The sequence below is a fragment of the Pongo abelii genome, chromosome 12 (genome assembly GCF_028885655.2).
Source record: "Pongo abelii isolate AG06213 chromosome 12, NHGRI_mPonAbe1-v2.0_pri, whole genome shotgun sequence".
NCBI classification, from domain to species: Eukaryota; Metazoa; Chordata; class Mammalia; order Primates; family Hominidae; genus Pongo; species Pongo abelii.
Genome location: NC_071997.2, coordinates 69,438,398 through 69,454,439, shown reverse-complemented (window position 1 = coordinate 69,454,439; position 16,042 = coordinate 69,438,398). Strand labels below are relative to the sequence as shown.

General features: G+C 34.9%; 1 protein-coding gene across 50 annotated transcripts in view; it reads left to right on the top strand.

The window, feature by feature from the left end:
* EHBP1 (EH domain binding protein 1) overlaps nt 1-16,042 on the top strand; it is a 375,583-nt gene that overhangs the window by 278,358 nt on the left and 81,183 nt on the right. For all 50 annotated transcript variants that reach the window (XM_054547478.1, XM_054547468.1, XM_054547488.1 and 47 more), the window contains one exon: nt 5,538-5,681. In XM_054547478.1, coding sequence (XP_054403453.1) covers nt 5,538-5,681 — 144 coding nt within the window. The remainder of the gene's footprint in view (nt 1-5,537; nt 5,682-16,042) is intronic.

The window sequence follows — 16,042 nt, the reverse complement described above, 5'->3', positions numbered from 1 at the left end:
AGATTAGTTGATCATATAACACTCTTGTGTATACATAACGAGGAAATTTTAGGCAAAATAAATTGATTAAGGTATTCCTAAAAGTTTTTCACATTTAGAATCCAGGTCTTCTGAATCACTTTTTGATTTAGAGCTGTTGGTATTCCTTTTTTTTTTTTTCACAGTTATCCTCTGTGCCATCAAAAGCATTGTTACAGTAAATGGTTCTGAAAGCCAGATTTGGGGGCCTCTGAAGTTCTCCAAGTCCCTTTCAGAGAGCCCCCGAAGTTAAAGCTATTTTCATAATAATACTAGGGCATCGTTTGCCTTTATCACTCTCATTCTCTCACAAGAGTATGATGGCATTTTCTGGAAGTTACATGATTTGTGATATCTCAACAGATTGAATACAAAAGTAGATATAGGAATTCAGCTGCTTTCTTTTATATTGAGATTTACAAAATATGTAAAATAATGCCACCCTTCTCAATTTTTTTTTTAAAGTAATTATTTTCTATTAAAATGTGTTAACATCTAATGAGTTCATTGTGGCTACTTCTAAATGAAAAAAATATTTTAAAAATATATCAGTTTTAATATCAAAAATGACAAATATCAATAGACATAATCTATATAAGCAAGAGGTTTTTGGGGTCCTCAATAATTTTTAAGCGTTTATGGGGATTTTGAGACCAAAAAATTGGGGAACCTCTGAATTGTTTTTTCTTTTTTTTTGAAACAGAGTTTCACTCTTGTTGCCCAGGCTGGAGTGCAATGGCGCCATCTTGGCTTACCGCAACCTCCGCCTCCCAGGTTCAAGCAATTCTTCTGCCTCAGCCTCCCGAGAAGCTGGGATCACAGGCATGTGCCATCACACCAGGCTAATTTTGTATTTTTAGTAGAGACGGGGTTTCTCCATGTGGGTCAGGCTGGTCTTGAACTCCTGACCTCAGGTGATCCACCCGCCTTGGCCTCCCAAAGTGCTGAGATTACAAGTGTGAGCCACCGCACCCAGCCCGAACCTCTGAATTTATAGCATTTCTCCACAACTGTCTCTGGGATTTTCTTCCAAGTCAGTATACTCATTGATAATGGCACTTTCTTGGCTTTACCAGAAGGTTTCAACAGAAGATTTTTAGACAGTAATCTGGAGTTATGTTTCTTTCTCAAATAGTCCTCAAGTGGTGTTGACTGGAAACATCAAGGAATTGCCATCATGCCAACTGAAATATCAAACAATATATATATAGGTAGACAACCATGTCTTAACTGCCACCTGGATGACAGAGAGTGTAAGATTCTGCCATTTATAAGTTTTCAGAGGTGTCAAGAAAGAATTTACATCTTAGAATTAAAGAAATATAATAGCTGTCAAAGCAAGCCCCTGTTCTCCTAATCATAAACCTCAAATCAAAAGTCCTAAGTAGCTAAATCTCTCTGAAAGCTTTCAGGACAGCATAATGTCCACACATAGTAGATAATCAATAAACATCTAGTGATTGACAATTGCAAGAACTTGATGACCCTAAATTGTCATATTCAATACAAATTTTTCTTTTGTTTTTTCTGGGGGGGGGGGATGGAGTCTTGCCCTGTCACCCAGGCTAGAGTGCAGTGGCGTGATCTCACCTCACTGCAACCTTCTCTTCCCGGGTTCAAGTGATTCTCCTGCCTCAGCCTCCCAAGTAGCTGAGACTACAGGTGTGTACCACCATGCCCAGTTAATTTTTGTATTTTTAGTACAAAGAACCCAATGGGGTTTCACCACGTTGGCCAGGCTGGTCTCGAACTCCTGACCTCAGGTGATCCTCCTACCTCAGTCTTCCAAAGTACTGGGATTACAGGTGTGAGCCACCGCGCCTGGTCAGATTTTTCTTAAAAACCAGATTTTTAAGGCAAATATGTTTAGTTAAAACTAGGAATTGATTGATGTTTAAAATTTTAAAATACCCTGGACTGGGAATCAGGAAGCCTGGAATCTCATTTTGACTCTCCCAAAAATTAGTAGTGTGACATGTTAACTAGCCATTTAGCCTCTCTCAATCTTATTTTCCATGTATGTTAAATGAAGTAATCTTTAAGAACCCCTTTAGCTGTGAAACTATCATTCTGTGATTCTATTCAGATGATTAAAGTGTACTGGATGATAGAAGCAATGTTTATTCATAGCTCCATATATGTTTTCTCTTTCGCCATTGGCTTATTCAGAATTTTGCTTAGGGTAAGTTTAAAGGTTTTTATTGACACTGGATTGGCAAAAGTAATGTCTAACAATAAACACTGTAATATAGGTGCTGACATTTGGTAGGCTTTCAAAATTGTATATAGCAGCTGAATTTTGGACAATTAAAAATCTGTTTCTCTTGTACACAGTATTTCAATTCTCAGATACACATCTTTTTACATTTTAGCTTCCCTGAAATCAATATATATTATTTATAATAGTATATTAGAGTTTAATTGACAGCGTTTGTTCTTAGTAGTTCATAAAATAATAGTAACTCTTACAATTAAGACCATTGGATTAGAGGAAATTTAGTAACTTTAATATGGCTTTATATACTTAACAAAGTCATAATGTTGTCCATTTGGGTGCCTAATACATGTGATGACAGTTATATATCTTACACCTATCTCTTAAACTTTATAACCCATAAGGTAAGTAGTCAAATTCTATATTATATGTGGGAAATCTGAGGTTTGCAGAGTTACTTAAGGTTACATGATAAATGTTAAAGTTTAAATTCAAAAGCAACCTTGTCTTCAAAGTCTGTGCTTCTCCACTTGATGCTTGTAACATCTTTATTTACCATAATAGCATTAAAAAATAATCGTAACCCAAATATAATGTGGTCAACATTACTGAAGGGCAATTTAACAATGTGAATCAAATTCCTTAAAAATCTTTATCTCATTAGATCCTACTTTCAGGAATTTTTCCTAAGGAAATAATTAGAATTGTATAATACGGCTGGGTACTGTGGCACACTCCTGTAATCCCAGCACTTTAGGAGGCCAAGGCGGGTGGATCACCTGACGTCAGGAGTTCAAGACCAGCCTGACCAACATGGAGAAACCCCGTCTCTACTAAAAATACGAAATTAGCCAGGGTGGTGGCACATGCCTGTAATCCCAGCTACTCGGGAGGCTGAGGCAGGAGAATTGCTTGAACCCGGGAGGCGGAGGTTGCTGTGAGCCGAGCTGGCACCATTGTACTCCAGCCTGGGCAACAAGAGCGAAACTCCGTCTCAAAAAAAAAAAAATATATATATATATAATAAAAATTTACCTCTAAAGATATTCATAAAAGCATTATTTATGATTTATGATAGTAAAAAATTGTGTGCAACCTAAATGTTCAGCAAAATAAGACAAGTTAACTAACGTATGATGCATCTATACAATATAATCTTAGACAGCCAATTAAAAATCAAGTTTTAGGCTGGACATGTTGGCTCACCTGTAATCCCAGTACTTTGGGAGGCTGAAGTAAGAGGATCGCTTGAGCCTGAGAGGTCAAGGCTGCAGTGAGCTGTGATCATGCCATTGGACTCCAGCCTCAGTGACAGAGTGAGACCCTGTCTCAAAAAAGTAAAATAATAAAATAAAATAATAAAAAAATTATGTTTAAAAAACATTTAAGACCATGAGAAAATGCTCAAAATAGAATAAGTGAAAAAAAAAGCATGATTCTACAGTTATTATCTCTGTGTACCAGGACTACTACTAATGTTTATTTTTTCTTTTTAACTTCTATTTAATTTCTGAAATCTCTGTAGTGAATTGCATTTCTAGCCAGGAAAATTTAAAAAAAAAAAAAACTGTGTTTATGTGCTGTTAAACACAATTGATGATTTTATAGTCTTTTGGTGATTTGATTTTGGTCTTAAGACCAAAACATTTTTTCACTGTCCATGTAGCTGGTTGGAATCACCAAAAGACTATAAAATCACAGAATTTAGAGCTAGTGAGATCTTAAAGATGATCCCTCATTTCAAAGATTAGGAAATCGAGGGATTAAAACAAGTAGTTAATGTTTATTCAGTGCTTGCCACGTGCCATTGCTCAGTACATTATGCTATTATTTAATCTTTGCCGTGTCCTTCTGAGAGTTGGTCTATTTCTGTCCTTATTTTATAAATGAGGAAACTGAGGCTTAGAGAAATTAACTTGCCCATAATTAAGTGGTGGAACTGATATTTGAACCCAGGTCTGTCTGACTCCACATCATGTAATGGAATGCAGTAATTTTTTAACTGACCTGCTCAATGTTACATTGCTTATTATTAGTGGGAGAGGGATTAACAGCCTGATGTCTTGACTGAAAATTCAGTGTTCATTTAATTAATTTTGTCTGTTTTTGAGACACTGTTGATATTATAACTAAATTCTATTGTGTCCTATTCAACATGAACTTAGACTTATCATTATCACTTATATATTTTATTTGTATCTATTAAGTTAAGAATTTTTGTTTAATCCTCTTAAAAATCTTGGGTGATGAAAATATCCTGGAATTAGGTAGTGGTGATAGTTCATAACCTTATGAAATACTAAAAACCACTGAATTGTACACTTTAAGAAAAATCTTTTCTTCTTTAAGTTTATAGAAAAAAAGGCTTTAAAAAAATAGTTGTAGTAAAATATAAAAACCACAAAGAAACCCAAAAATGCTGAACTAATCTTAAAAAAGATGGTTTCACATAATATGAAATAAAGTAATAGCTATACTTACTTTCTTTTCCTTGACAGTGATACTTATGATTGAACCAAAACTATGCAATGAAAGGGAAGTAAAAGAAATTAAGTATCTGATAATAGTAATAGACATCTAAAGCCAGAAGTTGGTTACTTAGTAGAAAAAAAAGGAATTTGGACTATAAGGAGTATGAATATTTGTGCTTTTGGTTTAAGAACTGATCTCTGTTGATGGACAGTATCTGTTGTTCTCCAAAATTATACTGTAAAATTACAGATTAATCCAGGAGAATACTTTTTCAATTCTAATATTTTCAGTTGTTTTCTTATAAGGATAGTGAGTAATGGAGAAGACTAGTTTTACTTTTTTTAAATGAAATATAATAGCTTTGAATTTTCTGTAAACATTCTCAAGAATTTAAAGGATTATTGCCACAGATATTTAATATTTATCAACATTCAAATTTGGAAGACATGTTGTTATCAATTCTATAAGACTGAAAATAGAACTCTGAACTTTAAAAAATGTCTTTGTCAGATTATGCTGTGTTTATGAGCAAATACTGAGAATATATAGAATATATATTAGCCTCATACCTAATGAGAATATGTTCTAATAAAATTATAATTAAATTTAATCCAGTTTTAGACAGTAAAGATGTATTTCCCTCATGTCAAGATTTATATATTCGTTCCACGGTTTCTAGTCAACATTAATATTCTCTGTAGGTAATCTCATGAAGCTACAATCTTATTCATAATCTCTATTATTTCAGCAGATTGTCTAACCTTTCATTAGTTTACAAATGTAGATTACCCATTCTTTTTTTGGCTTCTAATTCTGTATCTTTGCTTTTAAGCATCGATTGTTATCTAGACAAGAAGAACTTAAGGAAAGAGCAAGAGTTCTGCTTGAGCAAGCAAGAAGAGATGCAGCCTTAAAGGCGGGGAATAAGCACAATACCAACGCAGCCACCCCATTCTGCAACAGGCAGCTAAGTGATGTGAGGAGCATTGGTTAAAAAAGACCATAAGTTGTTCATTGTAATCATGGGGAGGAGGGAAGTAATTTGCTTGTATTTCTGCTATGTTATTTTTCTACAGACTGTACATTGTGAATACTTGGTGCACTTACTGAACTGATAAAGATAAATTCATACTTGTAGGACCATTTGGTCATTATTCCTACAGAGCAGTGTTAGTGATGAGGAAAAGTAAAATCTGGGAATATAATTTCCACATATACATGAATAATCTGTTTTTTGTTAATTTATATTTTATAACTGTAGTTGTACTCTAAGATTGTATTTTGTCAATGGAAGTTAATTTTGTTGGAAATGTTAGAATATAATACTGATGTCTGTTATTTGTTGAATACCTACTAAGTATTTCAGGAACAATAATTTTGTTTTACTTAACTCCATGGAAACTGAGGCCAATAGGCAAGGTAACTTGTACAAGGTCACAGAGTCAGTAAATGGTGAATCCAGGATTTGAACCTGAGCCTTATTAGATTCCAGAGTCAGTCCACTTTCCTATCATATACTGCCATCCTTGTATTAAACCACATTTTTATACATATTTTTGTGTAGTGCTTCACAGATAATAATGAATGTATAATAATAGGAGCCCTTAAAATTTAGGAGGACGCAAACATCTTCATGAATCAGAAAACTGTGACAGTCTCACCACAGCACCATCATGTGTTAGTAGTTGTTTTTCCCAGAAAGAGCAGCTCTATGCCATATAGCTAGGTAGCTACATGCCAAGTTGGTCATCTTGTTGCATGTGTTTCACATTTACCCAAAGAAGTACCCTATTGCTTATGAGACTATGCTTTGAATAGTCCCAAGATATTTTCCCACCCTTCCTCTTTCAAGTTATCTATTGCTGCATTAAAAACCACTGCAGGGCTAGGCATGGTGACTCACGCCTATACCCAACACTTTGAGAGGCTGAGGTGGGAGGATCACTTGAGCCCAGGAGTTTGAGACCAGCCTAGGCAACAGTGACACCCCATCTCTACTTACAGAAAAAAAAAAAAAATACAAAAAAAAACACCGCAAAACTTACTGGCAAAAAACAACCATCTTATTAGGTTAATAGATTCTGTGAGTTAAGAATTCAGATAGGACACAGTGGTAGTGGCTTGTTTATGTTCCATGACGTCTGGGGCTGGCTTTCAGCTAATAAGACCTCTGCCAGACTGTCAGTTGGAACACCTACATGTGGCCTCTCCATATGGTCTCTCTGCTTCTCTAGTGTGGGCTTCCTCATAGCATGGTGGCTGACTTCCAAGAACAAGTGTCCCAATGGAATAAAGCATAAATATGTGGCATTCTTATGATCTAGCTTTTCTTAAAAACAAAATCACTCTATTGTAAGAAAGGAAAATTAGTGGCAAATTTCAGTTATGAACATAGATGTAAAAATCCTATAGAAAATATTTAAAAATTCAACCCAGAAGTATTTTTAAAAATTAACATACCATGGTCAATTTGGATTTACTCTAGGAATGCAAGATTGTTTAATTTTTCAAAACTCAAGCAATGTAATTGACAACATTAACAGAATGAAGAAAAATCAAGCAGATATAGAAAAAGATTGGAAAAATATCAACATCCATTCATGATCCACAGAGAGAAAAGAACCACGTTTCTTAGCCTCTAGGGATAGAAAGGAACTTTATTACTTTATTAATCTGCTAAAATGTATGTATAAAAAGCCTATAGCAAACATACTTAATTGTGAAATATTGAAAGCTTTCCATTTGTGACAGATTAAAAGACAGGAAAGTCCACTATCACTTCTGTTCAATATCATAATGGGGAACCTAAGACGGGGAAAAGAAATAAAAAGGTATAACATATGAAAAGAGACCAATAAAATTACCATTATTCACCTGAAGTATGACTTGTACATAGAAAATTCCCCCAAAATTACAAGATTACTAGACATAAAATTAATATTTGAAAATAAATGCTTTTTTTTTTTTTTTTGAGGTGGAATCTCGCCATGTCACCCAGGCTGGAGCGCAGTGGTACAATCTCAGCTCACTGCAAGCTTCGCTTCCCGGGTTCACACCATTCTCCTGCCTCAGCTTCCCAAGTAGCTGGGATTACAGGCACCCACCACCATGCCTGGCTAATGTTTTTGTATTTTTAGTAGAGACAGGGTTTCACCGTGGTAGCCAGGATGGTCTCGATCTCCTGACCTCGTGATCCACCTGCCTCGGCCTCCCAAAATGTGAAAATAAATTATATTTCAATAAGATACACAAATGGCCAACAAGCACATAAGAAATGTCTTTAGTATCATTAGTTATCAAGCAAATGAAACTCAAAGCCATAGTGAGATACCACTATGAGAATGACTAAAATTTAAAAGACTGACAGTAACAAGTGTGGGAGGAATCTGGAGCAACTAGAACTCTCACATTTTGCCAGTAGGAATGTAAAATGGTACAACCATCTTGAAAAACAGGCCATTGCTTATAAAGCTAAACATACACTTACATGACCCCAGCAATTCCATTTTAAGGTATATAACCAAAAAAACTAAAAACACATGGTTATTCAAAGACTTTTACACAAAATTTCATGGCAGTTTTGTTTGTAGTACCCAGAAACAGGACAAAATTTAAATGTCCATCACCAGACAAATGAATAAACACATCCTGATATAGCCATGCAATATAATATTACCCAGCAATACAAAGGAACAGGACACTGAGATGCACAATAATGTAAATGAATCTTGGAGATATTATGCTGAGAACACAAAAGAGGACATATATAATTACATTCACATGAAATTCTACAACAGGCAAAACTACTGTAGCATGACAGAAAGCCGATTGGTGGTTGCCTGATGCCAGGGTAGGTGAGATATCATGAGCAAACTTTCTAGAGGGATAGAAAAGATTTATAGCTTTATTGTGTCTGATTACACAGGTATATACATTCGTTAAAACATCAAATTTAAAATGGGTGCATATTACTAGATGTAAATTACATCTTTAAGTTTATCTTTTTATTATAAACAAAAGTTTTAAAATATTTAAAAGAACATTAAAAATACATAGTATGCTAAGAATAAAGCTAACAAGAAATATGCAAGACCTTTAGGCAGAAAACTAAAACATTCTGAAAGATATAGTAAATAAATGGAAGGGCATGTTATGTTCATAGATTAGAAGACTCAATTTTTTAAACATTTTATTGTGGTAAGAACAGTTAACATTAGAGCTACACTTTTTTTAAAAATTTGAGTGGATACAATGTTTTATTGCAGGTCTTCATTACTTATTCATGTTGCTTAAATGAAACTTTATTCCTGTAGATTAGTAACTGCCCATTTCTCCCTCCCTCCAGTCCCTGTCTACCACTATTTCGCTCTTTGATTCCATGAATCTGACTATTTTAGATACTTCATATAAGTGGAATCATGCAGTATTTGTCTTTCTATAACTGGCTTATTTGACTTAGCATAATGTCATCAAGGCTCATCTATATTGTAGAATGTGACAGGACTTCCTGCTTTTTTAAAGCTGAATGGTATTCCTCTGTATATATACCACATTCATTTTATCTGTTCATCTGTCAATAGACATTTAGGTGGTTTTCACATCTTGGCTATTGTGAACAATGCTGCAGTGAACACAGGAGTGCCAAAATCTCCTCAAGATCTTGATTTCAGCTTTTTCTGATAAGTACCCCGAAGTGGGATTGCCAGATCATATGGTAGTTCTGTTTTTAATTTCTTGAGGCACCTTCATACTGTTTTTCCATAACAGTTGCACTACTTTATATTACCACCAACAGTGTGCAAAGATTCCACTTTCTCCACATTCTCACCAACACTTGCTGCTTTAGTTTTTTAAATAATAGCCATTCAAACAAGCATGGAGTGATATCTCATTGTGATCTTGATTTGCACTTTCCTGATGACTAGTGACATTGAACATCTTTTTATGTACCTGTACCTGTTGTCCATTTGTATGTCTTCTTTGAAGAAATGTCTATTCAAGTCCTTAGCCCACTTTTTAATCAAGTTAACAGTTTGTTTTGGGGGGTGGGGGGTGGCTAATGAGTTATAGGAGTTCTTATTTATTACTTAAAGGACCACTGGTTTACTTTAGCAGTTTCTTTATTTTATTCCTCTGTACTTTATTTCTGTACAAGTAAACTAAGTCCTTCTGATGAATACCAAAAATAATGAGAAGAGCTATTTTAATAATTGCTGTTATAGTACTTAAATAGAAGCATGTAGTGCATGGGACAATGTCCGTGTACGCAGTACAGTTAGCTACTTGTGAGACTTTTGTATTTAGTTCTGATTGAGAGAAAGTGAGAATTTACAGGGGATTCAGAAAAGGGTTAAAGGATTGAAAGCAAAGGTCTACTTGTAAGAAATAAAGCCTTATAAAATGTAAAGAAGAGATAACTGGGAAATAGCTTAAGTGATCATTTGATTATATGAAGCCTCAAAATCCATCTGGTAACCCCACTTACCTAAGAGAATAAACTTCCCAACTACTCAGCATGGCCTCATGTCCTTGCAAATCCTGTCCCCTCCCTTTACAGCCTCATCTCTTACTTCTCTCATTTTTTTCATTCTACAATCCAGTTATAAGTTGCTTACTGTATCTAAAATGTGCCATACTCTTTCATTCTTGTGTCACACATTTGCTGTTGTTGCCTTGAAATACCCATCTTCCCTTATTAGTTTGTAGTGAAATAGCACTTCTATAAACATTGTCCTCATGGCTCCTTGCAGTGAAGTTAATTCTCTTTCCTATATCTTTTTCTATTATTCTCTACCATAGCATGCATTCATCCCAATATAATTATCTAATTACACATCTCTTCCTCTCATTCAACTGTGAACTATTTCAAAGTACAAGGACCTTGTATCCCCAGCACCAAGTAGTAGTATTTAGTAAATGTTCGTTGAATGAATAAATGAAGGAAATAGTGACAGGCTATTTTTCATATCCGCTGAGTGTCAACTAGTAAAAAATGAGCTTAAACATGAAAACTTTGCTATAAGGAGGTTCTTAGTAAGTTTGTAAACAGGAAAAATAAATGTTTCTCTGAAGTTCTTTAAAGCAGAATTGAGCAGAGGAAGTTAGTGTTCCCTTGTCTGAAGTCAGTTACAGATAAGATCACTTTTGCCACTTGGGGACTTAAGCTTGTATCATTCTTTCCTTGCTATTCTCGAATCGTACATTATGATACCGTTCTTTGTTGTTGTGATGTGTGTATGCCAAATCCTTACACACACCAGCTTTTCCCATATCCTGAGACTCTGATTAGAGTTCAGCTTTCAGTTCTGCCTTGAATCACAACACTGCAAAACATTCCCTTCCAAAATGAGTATAGCTTTAGGCTGCTAGCCTGGAAAGCTGTTTCTAAGACACTGAAAACAACTCTCGGTATTCTTATTGGGTGGACCCTTACGTACAGACTCCACTTAAGTTATCCTCAGGAAAGATTTAAGCTGTAATTTCCCTTAAAGGACAACTCACAAACACAGATACCATAAACCTTTTAATGTTTCTAAATTTTTGGCAGGACTACCATTGCATATTTTAGTGACTACTTGGTACAACTACTTATTGCCTTTCAAGTTTTTTTTCATGAAAGTCGTTTATATGATTCATTCATATCTTTGTGCCTTTAGAAACTCCTTTAACCTGTTTCATTTGCTCCCTGAAATTATGTCTACAGGAGACAGATTTCATTGCTCTGGGTCTGTATTTTATGTTTCTTTTCTTCCTGTTCCTTTTGTTCTATGAAGATTTTCAAAGGTTGGATTTTACTAATGTAAGTTTTAGATGTGATATTTGTGTTTTTCATTTTTTTCCACATGTACTTTAAATGATTTTTTTAATTACAACTCAGGAGTTTGGTAGCTTCAGCAGTCCACCCAGTATGTAATTCAGAGGAGACTTCTTGATTGCGTAATATATAAGCACAGACTTGAAGAAAATGTTAATTTTTTCAAGAAAATATTTTTTAATTATTTTTCTTTATTACTCCATTTCCCCGTACACGTTTCATCCAGACATGTACAAATAGAATTTTAAAAAGCTAATCTGGCCTGTAATCCCAGCACTTTGGGAGGCTGAGGCAGGCAGATCACCTGAGGTCAAGAGTTCGAGACCAGCGTGACCAACATGGCGAAACCCATCTCTACTAAAAATAGAAAAATTAGTCAGGCATGGCGGCACACGCCTATAGTCCCAGCTACTCAGGAGGCTGAGGCAGGAGAATTGCTTGAACTCGGGAGGTGAACGTGGCAGTGAGTGGAGATTGCGCCATTGCACTCCAGCCTGGGCAACAGAGCAAGACTCTGTCTCAAAAAAATAAAAATAGGCTGGGTGTGGTGGCCCACGCCTGTAATCCCAATGCTTTGGGAGGCCAAGGTGAGCAGATAACTTGAGGTCAGGAGTTCGAGACTAGCCTGGCTAACATGGCGAAACCCTACCTCTACCAAAAATACAAAAAATTACCCGGGCACGGTGGCTCACACCACTAATCCTAGCTACTCGGGAGGCCGAGGCACAGGAATCGCTTGAACCCAGGAGGCAGAGGTTGCAGTGCGCCAAGATTGTGCCACTGCACTCTACCCTGGGCAACAGACTCCATCTCAAAAAATAATAAAATAAAAATAAAAAATAAAAGCTAATCTGTTTCAGATGCTTTTGCTAATTATTTTGCATTGGAATATAATTGCTTTTTTAAAAATGCATTTAATAAGCCCACCGTTATATTTAATAATACTTATCTACTTGTATAGGTATCTGAAAGGGATGTTTGCATCTGAGGTGCTTAAGTTTAGAATTCATACACTCTAAGCAAAATAAAGGATGATAGTCCTGTTACCCACAGTCCTTGGAATTTTTGTTAGCATATTAGTGAAGCATTTTGAACATATCAGAAGAATGATGCTATATATGTTTAATTATAACTTTTTTAACAGAATAAAATCTATTTTATAAGTAGAAAATCTAAACAAATCTAAAAAGAGAATCAGGATGAAACTTCAGTCTAATTAGTCTAATCATAATGATCAATGAATTTATAAATATGTTTGTTTTTGTTTTGTTGAAACTAATTACGTAGCATAAGAGTATGGTTTGCAGATAGTTGTTAGGTATCTGGATGCGTTTTAGAAAGAACTATCAGGAAGTAATTACGATGCTATTATAAAACAGACTTGAAGTTTTTCTCCTAACATTTAATCTGTTAGCATAATGGCCCACCCATTACACTCAACTGATTTAGGAGCCTTTTCTCACATAACAGGTAGCAGGATCAAACTGCAGGTTAGCAGCAAGTCCTGGAAGGTTTGCAGTATCCATCTTTAAAGACCTGAAGGAACGTTTGAATCCTCTAAAGAAAACAGTATATGTGGGAAAGGATTTTAGTTTGGTCAGCTCTTAGTTAACTGCAAAGACCAGTAACCACACAGTGACTTTTTTTAAACTTGGCTTTGGAAATGAATCCAAATGGCTTAAGAGAACTAAGAGAATGCAAGTTGCTCTTTTGCAAATTAAACCTTTGACAGGTATTTTATTGCCATGAAGAGTGAGACATCAACCATGTACTTTTGATGTTGATTGGAAATTATTCATTTAAATGGCACTAGTCTGTCATGCTGATAATTGTAGCAGATTTAGGTAAGATCACTAGATCTTCTCCAAATAATAAAAGAAGGATTTGCCATTCAATTGGTAAAAAACACTAAACTTTTTTTGATAATCTCTAATAGTAACTTTTTCTGTAGTTTTCATATATGTGTGTTCTAAGTATATATCATCATAAAAATATGTATGAGATTATACTTACATATTTATGAATATTGGCTGTGTTAGTTAAATAGATAGCCTCTTAGGAATCAAAGCTTTAAAATTAAGTTCAAGTTAAAATTTTGTATTTTTCCTAATTACACGTATTATCAATTCTACTGTTAGGAAGAAGTACATTAACTTTACATTTGTAATTTTGTGTGAAAGGACATCAATTATCACTTATTAAAAAATCTAAGACCTTTAATAACATGTAGAGTGAGTTTTTAGTTAAAAAATCTAAAACCTTTAATAACATACAGATTTTATTCAGGAATTTTTATTCTCCTTATGAGCTGGAATGTCTATGCCCAGGGCACTGAAATGAAAATACATCCTTATTTTTTACTTCAGCACAATCACCAAAAGATTTAATGTACAAAATCCATTTCAGACCAGTAAGACACTTTGAATGTAGAGCTGATCTTTTTATAGTTGCATTTTAGAGGAGAAGAATGCTGGCATACTTCTATGTTCAGCCTAAATAGCTCTATACAAAGCAGCGGTTTTTATTCCGTATTATTTTAAATAATAGTTTATCTATTATGTCTAAATGTAAGTTGATTTCAAGTCTGCTATCCTAACAATAGTTACTAGACTTCTTAGAAAACATATTGTTAGCTTGCTAGCATATCTTCAAAGTCATACAAAATACCAGCATTGTTGTGGAGGAAAAGAAAAACCTCAAGCATCTTTTCTATTATGTGGCCGTGAACCCCTAGCCTCAAAAGTCTTATTTGAGGTTGCCATGAATGCATGAAGCTAGGGCTAGGTGTCTTAGCATCAGAAACACTCCTTTTATGCAAGTAATAATGGCTGTGGACATTTTCCATATGGCTGTTCAGTGCCGTGTTGAACATCCCAGGATGAATATCACCATTACTAAAGCTGTATTTTATATTGCCTATTTTGTTATTGCTCAGCATGCACAAGAGTAGAGTTTAAATCTTTATTCATTTCATTTTTTAATGTTTCTTTTGTTCTTCTTATCATGTTCTGCTTTCCCAAGGATATATGCCTTGAACGAAAAGTCACATGTGCATTACTAATTGTGTGCTATTGTATTTACAGTTCCTAGTGGTGGCACTGTGAAGCTACTAATTCCTTTGCTTCACTTGATGTAAAATAATCTGAGTGTCTTTGATAGCAGTGAAACAGTATTAATTGTTTTGTACATTTCTTGGTCACTCTTCTTAGGTGGTCTTCATAATCTATTAGAACTTTCAGCCAGATTTTTGTAATGTCATGCCTCCAGCAGTGATTAAATTGGTAATTAATGAACAGTCTTTGGCAATGTAAACCACATCCCGTTAATTTTCCCTTTCGAGTTTTTAGAAGTTGTCTTCTGTGTCAGAAATCATTGCGCCACCTTGCTATGGCCCCTTGGCATGAAACCACAACGACTTGATTTTTTCAGCCATTAGTAGATCAGAGCAGTAATTTCACAGTATTTTGGTCAAGGTAATTATAATACCAAGAACTGAGTAGATTTGAAAATTCACGAAAGAAGTCCAGAAATACCAGGTGAGCTTCCTTGTGTTCACTGGAACGTTATGATTAGTTTAATTGGTCTTTGTTTGATTTTAGCCGCAGAAACTGTTTGTGCCACAGTAGTGCAGTGACTTTATACTTGAGTGTTTCTGACCTTCTTTGACAGGGTGGGTGCAAAAATGAGCCCTTTGAAACAATCCCCTTTCTAAAAGGGGGTTAAACTGCAATTAAAAAATTAACTATAGAAAAGAAAGCCCTCTAATTAATTTCTTAACATCTTACTCTATTTTATGAAATGTTTAGCAAGTTTATTTTCTTCTCTCTTCATTAAAAAATATGCACAACTATTTTAGTGCTATTTTAAACTATTCTGCCTGTGAGATATTAATGACGTAGAGTTTTGATACTGTATAAGGATCTTGCAATGCCTTGATGAGAGTGAAATTGAAATGTGGCTTTCCTTTTTGTCACAAAGTAGATATTCCTATACTTGACTGATTGCTTATATGTGTGTTAGCCCTTGGTCATACATTGTGCACATTAGAATTTAAAGAGTCACTTGCATGTTGGCTTCTGAAAGGATTGTCTTGGTCACCTTTTCTGGAAGCCCTTAATGAAACTAAATAGTTTGCTTGGAGTTTGGACCTAACCATCAGGGTGTTTCATGCAGTCTTGTCAGTTGATGTTCATGAATTGACTTGAACAAAGATCAAAGTGTTTCTCCAAATCAAGAATCTGTGAGACAGCTCCTTCAATTGTGCCACAAGAGCTAATCAAGCCATCAGTTCTTTATGCACTCTACGTGTCTTTAGAATTTAGTACCAAATGATTTGTCAGTACAAATTGATATTCTGATTTTTTGCTTTTCTCTTTCCTGGAGAAATAGGGAAAGAGTTCCCTATTTCCTCCAAAATGAAGGAAAATACAGTGTCTTTTTACAACTAGATTTTGTTAAGAAGCTTATATTATAATTTTAAAATGGAATATTTAAAGTTTACAAATACAAACAAGCCAAGAACA